General features: G+C 34.8%; 1 protein-coding gene and 1 pseudogene across 3 annotated transcripts in view; one reads left to right on the forward strand and one right to left on the reverse strand.

The window, feature by feature from the left end:
• Window positions 1-5,587: 5,587 nt before the first annotated feature.
• Window positions 5,588-6,590, reverse strand: LOC106325425 (annotated as a pseudogene).
• Window positions 6,591-7,420: 830 nt separating this feature from the next.
• LOC106326451 (ACT domain-containing protein ACR12-like) overlaps window positions 7,421-9,100 on the forward strand; it is a 2,799-nt gene continuing 1,119 nt past the window's right edge. The window contains exons 1-5 of one of the 3 annotated variants that reach the window (XM_013764426.1): window positions 7,421-7,662; window positions 7,886-7,954; window positions 8,095-8,228; window positions 8,418-8,512; window positions 8,602-8,695. In XM_013764426.1, the coding sequence (XP_013619880.1) occupies window positions 7,525-7,662; window positions 7,886-7,954; window positions 8,095-8,228; window positions 8,418-8,421 (345 nt within the window). In that variant the 5' untranslated portion in view covers window positions 7,421-7,524 and the 3' untranslated portion in view covers window positions 8,422-8,512; window positions 8,602-8,695. Of the gene's footprint in view, window positions 7,663-7,885; window positions 7,955-8,094; window positions 8,229-8,417; window positions 8,513-8,601; window positions 8,696-9,100 lie in introns of those variants that run through there. The other 2 variants (XM_013764427.1, XM_013764428.1) reach the window with 2 other exon arrangements.

Below are 9,100 nucleotides of genomic sequence, written 5' to 3' on the forward strand. Positions count from 1 at the left end.
GTCTCTACCGCTGGAGGGAAGACGCGGTCGCAAGAGGAGTGGGTGTGGTGGGCCTGTCGTATGGTCAGTGGTGATCTGGTTCCCGGAAGACAGATGCTTGCACAGATCTGTCGACGCCTGTTTTATCTCCGAGGGGTGGAGGCTTCGACAGCTCCGCCGTCGTCGGTCAAGTTTCCGGGATGTGAAGGTATGTTCTTCCTTACGTCGCCGGGTGTGGTGGTCCGTTACTTTGGACTTTGGCTCCTTTATGTGTGTGAGCTGTTTGGCTCGCGGTTAAGTGGGTATAATTGGATCTTGGATCTCAATCGGATGAGGAATCGTTGACATCGGTGTACTCTCTCCGAGTAGAAGAAGGAAAAGCTTCGATGATAGTTGTGCTTCTAGTCGGGAGCTCTGCATGTTTTGAGTTCCGGCGAAGCTAAGGGCAAAAGTGTGGTGTTTCTCCGCCGCCTGTCCAAAGTGTTTGGTGGTGCAAAGTCGGAGATGATCTCACGTGGTCGATGAACTCTCCGGCGTGAAGACTTGGCTGCGGAGAACAACTACGGAGGTGTGGAGGCTCTGCAGGTTAGGAGCTCCGCCGAAAAATGGTGTCGGTGGCCGTCTCGATTCGGCGCGACTAGGGCGAACTGCCCGCGTTTGTGTATTGGGCCGGTTGGACCGTGCTTTCCCTTTTGGCTTCGGCCTGTTCGTTGTAATTGCCCTGTTTGTATTATGGGCTTTTGTTTCAGTACGCTTGCACTTGGGCTTCGGCCATGGGCTTGGCCCGTTTCCTTTTTAATAAAATTATCCACGGAAAAAAAAAGAATGAAAAACGTTCAGCTTTCTTGCGAACCAAGTTTTAAGTTACTTGGTTATACTTGTAATACTACATAAATGGATGAGAACGAACACGCTCCCGCATGCAGGTACAAAGTCAAAGTTTCATTTTTCTTTCTTTCAAAGCAAAGAATATACTCCGAGAGTTGCTAACCTAATGTTTTTATTATGTAATTATACAATAGTTGAGCATTCCAAATACACAAAATGAAGGTACAAAATATCTTAACAGAGATAAAAGAAGAAGATTAGAAGTGTACTTACTGTCTGAATAAATTAACCATAACGTAAATAAAATAAAATGAAAAGCCAGTTTACAAAAAAAAGTAAATAAAATAAAATGAGCAACTGTTCACTAAACGAGAAAATAGGAAAAAGACAGAGCTCTGAACAGTAGCTAGGTCTGCCAAAAACTTGCATGCCTAAAAAGCTTTTTAATTTTTTTTCACAAATATCAACAATCTTTCTTACTCGTAGGTGTACTATTTATTTCTCATGTTACTTTAAGAAAAACATAGATAATAGTATTATTTACTGATTTAGGCAATAAGCTTGCGAAGAAGATACAGTATGATCTTTTTCATGTGAGGTCTGCCGATCTGTCTTGTTTTCTTCTGTCATGTTTGCCTTCTTGAACTCATTATATTTATAATATATATTCTGATTTTTCTGTGTGTGTTTATATGCATAGCGCGATAGCCATATGAATTGTACGCCAAGCTAAATTTAAAAATACGTCAGAAACTTAATTATTTTGATGATATATGGATCACTAAACTGGAGCATTATGTTTTAGAAAGTTAATAACAATTAACTGTAAATCGCTTAGGACTATTGTTTTGGTGTTTTAGTCACTCAAACCTAATTAAAAATGTTCTCTTTACTTTATAAATAATTCTCCAGGACAATGTATACTCGGCGATCTATGCAAGACATGTGTAGACAAGCGTTTTGTCAATTGTCTTCAACTAAGTAATTTATACTAAATCATCATCATGAAAATTTCAAACTATTGAATTGTTTGCAGGGGGATCATCCCAATGCAATGCAAACAAAATCCAAATCCAGGTGAATCTTCTTTGCCACGCCTTTGCTACTTTCACATTTATTTTTTCTAAATCTAATAGATTTTTTTATTAGGGTCTATGAGAAATCGTAGTACCATCCAAGTTGTTCAACGATAGTAGACCAATGAATTCAACTACAGAGCATATTAAAATGCAATTAGCTATTGTTTAGAACTTATTGTAAATTCAACTTGATTTGATACATTATAGCTTCTGAAGAAGTGTCACTTACATTTTTCACTTAGATTAAAAAAATATCAAAAATATATATAAATTATTATTAATTATATCTTTCTGATCAATAGTATTTGAGATAAATAAAATTATTTATAAAGCTAATACAGTTTGTAATTAATTTTCAGATAAAAATAAATATAATTTGTATTAAAATTGTAAAGTGATATTTTTTTGTTTACCAAGAAAAAAAATTACACTTATTATAAAATACAGGCAGTAGTACGGTAGAAATAATAATAAATTTGAATTGTGAGTTTCGAAACTAGGGAGGAGGAAACTTTTGAAAGCCTATTATTGGAAAACGTATCAACGTGAAAGTCAAGCCTACTTACTGACCTATTAACCATTTTTTGTTGAATAATTTGAGCTTTAAACTATAGGCTTTCTCTCACTTCATTAGTCTCCTTAAAAGGCAAAACATAGTTTTGTTTATAGCTAATCTGAATATCATAAACCAATACCAAGACTAATGCATAGCTATTAGCTACTGTGAATAAATTCTACAAAGGCCAAGCATGAGATCAAAGATTCGATATATTCGAGGCAAAAATAAATAAAATGAAGACAGAAAGCGATGGAGAATTTAAGTGGCCTCAAATTGTCTGAAATTGAAAAGCCACCAAATATGGCCATTGGTATTTTTAATAGACACGTTAATTCACATTCCAACATAGGGTTCCACTATAAGGGGACACAGCCTCTCAGCCATCCTTTTCTTATCATTCTTGTATACTTCTATTTTCTGTTAATCTGTTCCATGGAGAAAGCAGTTAAGTTTCGTCTACAGTAATTTACACAAACAATATGATTCTTTCTTTAATCTGCAATTAAACAGAATATTGTCCCATGTTAATATTAAAGTGTTTTCAGTTTTATTTTGTATCGTTATGTTAGACATAGATTACTAGTTTTATATTTATTGCTATGATTTAAACAGAGGTACAAAACAAGAAAATGTTATTCTAAAACTACTAATAAGGACTAAAATTATTTGAAAGCTGTAATAGTTTTGCAAATAAATAGAAGATGCTCTGGAGTTTTTCAATTAGGTATCTAAACTAAAAAATATTTTTATTTTAGTAAAATAAGTTAAATGCATATTGAATCAGTACACAACATATATCATAAAAGATTAAGTGTTGAGAATATTTAGTTTTAGTTATTTTTCTACACGTAATTTTTTTTTATTATTAAAAAAATTATTAATAAATATAGAGATGCTTGAAAACAATGGACATCTAGTTCAAGAAACATAATTATTTTCAATAAATGAATCGGCTAGCAAGAGCAGAAGTTAGACATGTAAACCTAACGCTAATGATGGTGTCTTCTCTTCCTGAAGAAAACCTCATGATACATGACGCGTATTGTTTTCTTTGTTTCCAACCACCATATCTGTAGCTTTTAAAGTAAAGTCCGTTTTTTTCACTTCAATAGGATCATGGCTGTTATTATCGATTAATAATCTAAAGGCTTAATCTTACAAATTTACCACGACAGGTTTCTATATATAAATATCATGACATGCAATCACTCATTTTTGTATTACTTGAATAAACACAAGCAATAATACATTTTTGATTGATTGCAGATGGAGACACGTAGTATTTTTTTATAACGTTTGCATGATGTAATAATACTAAAATAGCTCACAAAAAATAATACCAATATTATAGTTTTGTGTGTGTATGTAAAAGTATTAATGACTTGGGTTGGATGTACCGCGTGTGTGCCATGATGTAACTCGAGATCAACCATGCAAGTTCCACATTTAGTAATAGTTTCTATCATGGCCGGTTTCACTTTCATGTAATAATTTTTTTTTGAATTCTTGTTTTTTTTTTTCTATACATCCTTCGAGTTTTTTTGTAACCGAATATATTGTGGATTAAAATCAACACCATTCTCAATATCAGTAGAAAACAAATTAGTGGATTACGTATTTTATTACAATTTGAACAAAACACAGAAGACGAAAATTAATCTCCAAAAATGTAGAATCATTAAATTCTCAAAACAATAAAACACATTGTAAAGTTACAAAAAAATAAAATAAAAATAAAAACACATTGTAGAATCATTATGTTTTTATATATGCTGCTAACCTTCTATTATATCTATTATAATATTTTTGACGTATACATCTCCAATATATATTAGCTTCATGTTATATATGGTCATAATATGAATGACATTTATAATAATTGTAAGGTTGAAAAGAGGAAAACAATCGAAATATAATATTAAGTGGATATATAAGAGCACGATTATTGGGGGATTCTTAGAATGAGGTTTTTAATGAAATATAAGAATATGTCTCTTCATTTCTAACTAAAAAAGCTAAGGATGATATTCATTTAAAGAGATTGTATTTTTGTGTTTGAGGCAACTTCTTGAATGGTGGTGGGTTGGTGGGGGCATCTTCCATGTTCTCTCCCCCAAATGCTTTGGTATTCAGAATAGACTTGTTAAATAAATACAGACAATTGTTTTTTAAAAAAGATGAAATAAAATTTTATTTTGTTTCTGTTTTTCTCTTTTTGTTCTATTACGTGGTTATTTTATTTTGTTTCTGTTTTTCTCTTTTTGTTCCATTACGTGGTAGTTATCCAAGCTTGGTTTTGTGTCGTTCTATAAGATATAGCTTTATACCTTTTATATATTATATACATGTTAATAATTCAAAACAATAGCTAAAAATTCTTGCCACATATTTTATCTATATTTGTGGATTTATATAGTTCCATGGATTGTTCTATAAAATATCTCTTGTTTTTTTTTTTTTTGCTTTTTACATGAAAGGTCTCTTAATAAGGGCATATATCTTGTCAAGTAGTAGAAAGTGGAGTATATATCACGAGCGCAATTACAAAATAGGCAAAATAAATCTGAAGAGAAGAAAAGAAAAGATGGATCACATGGTTGTGGGTCCATTTAAATGGGCCCATAGAATAAGAAAGGCCAACTTAAGTAATGGTTCAAAAGCAAAAAAAAAACTTAGAAAGTGATGGGTAGGGTGATTTAGACGAACAAAATAAATGGACAAGTAGAGATGACTGTTAGTGCATAAATGTGATCGGGTCAAGTAGGCATCGACTAGTCCATTAACCAAATTGGTCTCCTTGTTCTATCAATTTCAAAATCGTTTGGTCTCATTTCTTGGGATCCTAATTCGATATCTTGTTCCCCATGATTCGTGTCCTCTCACATATCATATGTTTTTTGTATCATATAAACAAAATATCAAACGAATCAATGAAATTTTGTGATATAAAATATAAATTTTGTTTGTAGCTTCAATGCTGACCTTAGATTCTTCTAATGGGTTCCAAAACAATTTAATGGGCTTCATCCATTGGGCTTCGATGGAATAAGTTTACAATAGAATAATTACTCTTTAATTCTACCAGATCAAGAGGCTCGGTGACTAATAAAAAGTTGTTAATGGGCTAACGTTTTAATTCGTGTTAACGAAGCAAACAAGAAACTAGAGAAGCTGGAGAGTATTTACAGAACAAGAACAAGTTCAAGAGCATGTTTGCTAGGAAGTTCTCTTCTTCCTCTGCAATGGCAGTTACAAAAAACAAGACCATAAACAGCAGCAAATAATGTCTGCTTATTTGATAAAATTTTCATCCCAACAGAGTAGTAGAGTGGTACCACAGAAAGGTCTTAGCAGTTCTACTTGCAACTCTCTTACCCTTCTTAGTGCGAGCATTAGTCTTGGTTCTTTGACCTCTGCAAGGCATCCCATGTCTATGTCTACTTCCTCTGTAACAGTCTACTTCCACCAGTCTCTGTATCTCCGATCCAACACGCCTCCTCTTCATACCAACAACAATGATGGAAACCAAACAAGCTTTAAAAAATAAAAGAAAGTTAAAAAGTATATGATACTGAGAAAAGGGTTTTTACCAATTCATCACCATGTTGGTGCATGCCAACTTCTTCACGGAGGTCAATAAGCTCAGTTTGTTGGTGATGCCGAGCCCACAGAGAACCTGGTGAGACTTACGGCGTCCTATTCCGTAAACTTCTTGAAGACCGGTTTTGAGGGGCTTGTGGTTTGGAACCTCTGCGTTTCCCACACGGATTCCTTGCACACGCAGTCCATGAAACTACAGAGAAAGAGACCAAAGTAAAATGTTTATCATTTTGTTCAACCCCAACATATATATAAATAATAACAGTTGTGAAGCAGATTAATCGATTCGATCTAATGAAACCCTAATTTTGAAGAAGATGGGAATGTCAGGAACCCTACTACATCGACGAGAATTCGAATTCGAGAGAGAGGAACTCACCGATAGATTACGAAGCAGAGTCTGGCTATGGTCGAACAAAGTCGCCGCGGATCTGCGCAAACCCAACATCGTAGGTAGAAAGAATCTGTGAGATTCACGGCCAAGGAAGGAGAGAAAGAGATTCAGATTCAAACCGCGCTTTCAACCAAACGCAAACGCGTCTCTGCTTCCTTTCGCTTATTGGGCTTTAGATAAAACTATTATTGGGCTTTTTAATTTATTAGGAAAGGCCTCGAATCCCATAAGCTATATGAATGTTGGTTTAAGCTGAGCCCAATTTTTCTGAATGTTGTAAAGAAACCATTCATGTTTTAGTAGGAACTTGCGTTATTGGTCAAGATCTTTCTTTCTGCTGAAAAGGAAATTTCATTTCAGAGATAAACGTTGAAGTTTACAAGATGTGATTAACAAATTATAAGACCTCTAAACTTTGATTCCATGGCAAAAAAAATATTTAAAAACATAAAATCAAAAGCAATCAAAACCGAAACCGATCTGCTTGAAAGCAAACTGGACTACAAGTAACAATACAATCTAATTCGTCAAGATCCTCATAGTTCAAAATTGAATAGCCCACTTTCTCTAGCCTCTTCACGTTTCGATTGGGGTGTAACAGCAAAGGAATAAAATAATAAGTTAGAATTATAGTTTTATAATATAGGAAAGCAATAATGTTAAGTTCGGAAACGTTAATTGCTTCAAAGATTCAACAAATAAAGCACAAAGGCAGGCAAACCTAGTTTTATATTAACTTCTCTTTGTGTTTAAGAGAGATACGTTTTAGTATTTTATTAGAAGAGAGCGTACGCATTATAGAAAAGTGGTTGGCCTACCTACAAAACATTTTGTCCTTATATGATTTTACTGCATGTAAGGGCACGATTAACGGCGGCTCTTAAAGGGGATCTTAGGTTAATTTACAATTAAAAAAAAAAGCAAAATTATGAATTAACTTAAGCGCCGGGTCTTAACTAGGCGAAGAAGGATCGTCTCTTGGGAGACACGTGTTGTCGTTTGCGTGACTTTGTCTGACGGATCTCTCCACCAAATCCGTCGCCCTCCATAAACTCTCCTACCTCGCCGCATTCCACGGCGTCGACATGGCTTGGGCGGCCTTCCACGCTGTGGAGGTCGTTTCCTCATCTCGATTCGCGCACAAGAGGATCGGTTACCACGTGATTGCTCAGTCGTTCAGCGATCAGCTCAGGAAGGATCTGAACAGTTCGAATGAGTACGAGGTGAGTCTCGCTCTGAAGTGTTTGGCTAGGATTGGGACTGATGATCTAGCTAGGGATTTGACCTCTGTGGTTTTCACGCTGTTAGGTAGTAGTAAGGCTTTCGTTAGGAAGAAATCTATCGGTGTGGTTTTGAGAGTTTTCGATAAGTATCCTGATGCTGTTAAGGTTTGTTTCAAACGTCTCGTTGAGAATATTGAGAGCTCTGATGCGCATCTTCTCTCAGCTGTGGTTGGAGTGTTCTGTGAACTCACATCAAAAGAACAACATTGACGTTGCTACTTCATCTCATCCTGTCAGTAACTTAATGCAGAGAGTCTACTGTTATCTGTTATCTGTATACTATTTTTAATTTGATTTTCTTATCCTTAATAGGGAAATGTTTTGTGTTGACGTGTGCTTTTAGATGACATTTTCTGGATAATTTGATCGCAGAAATCTCAAGATGATGATGATGACTTCGTTCCAATGCCAATGGTTTTGATAGACCAGGATGCTGACCCTGAAGCCACCATTGTTCAAATCAGTTTTGGAGATCGTCTTGGGGCTCTCATTGACACTGTGACTCTGTGAGTGGCTTCTATCACCTGTTTTGGTTTTATATGTTTTCTTACTGGTGTGGCATTTTTAGTTATTCTTGTTCTACTGGAGCCAGTGATTTGTACTTTTTCTTACTATCAGTATTAGATTATAGTTGTTGTTATTATGGAATCATGCCTTGTTTTTTCAGTTTACGAATCATTATTGTGTGATGGCAGATGAGGGCGTTGAAAGATTTGGGATTGGATGTGATAAAAGGAACCGTCTCAATTGAAGGATCTGTTAAGCAGACCAAATTTTCTATAACAAAACTGTAAGCAAAGCCGTTCTTTCCCTGCTCCTCTTTTGCCTTTATGTGTGTTTTCTATCACTTATTAGACCACTTTCCCGTCCTTGGCTCAGGAATCTACTAGCTCTGGTTCTTCAATGGTGAATGGGTTCATATTTATGTTTAATAAAAAAAAAATTCTTAACAACCCTCAATTTAAGAACCTACCATTGGAACAATTAAACTAAATGTTTCTTAACAAAATTTCTTAATCTACATTTATTACTAAAATCACAATATAGTGAGCAATTAGATTATCCACATCATCAAAAATAATCATCCAATCAGCTCATTTTGTTTTTACACATCAGACGGGCTTCAATTACGTCTGGGCTTCAAGTTTTTCTTTCATTTGCAGTGGGCTTATGTGTGGGCTTTAATTTCTTCTCATTTTGGACTTATCAAACCTAGCTTTCATTTTTGCGACAAAATATTTGGTTTTACTATTTTAGATTTTCTTTCCCCCCTTAGTATTTGAGCATGATATCTCTAGATATATCTTTTGGTCGTCTCTATGCCATTAAAGCCATAACATACTACCGTAACATCTTTTGTCGTCTTATTATGTATTTG

The sequence above is a fragment of the Brassica oleracea genome, chromosome C2, assembly GCF_000695525.1.
Source record: "Brassica oleracea var. oleracea cultivar TO1000 chromosome C2, BOL, whole genome shotgun sequence".
Taxonomy (NCBI): Eukaryota; Viridiplantae; Streptophyta; class Magnoliopsida; order Brassicales; family Brassicaceae; genus Brassica; species Brassica oleracea.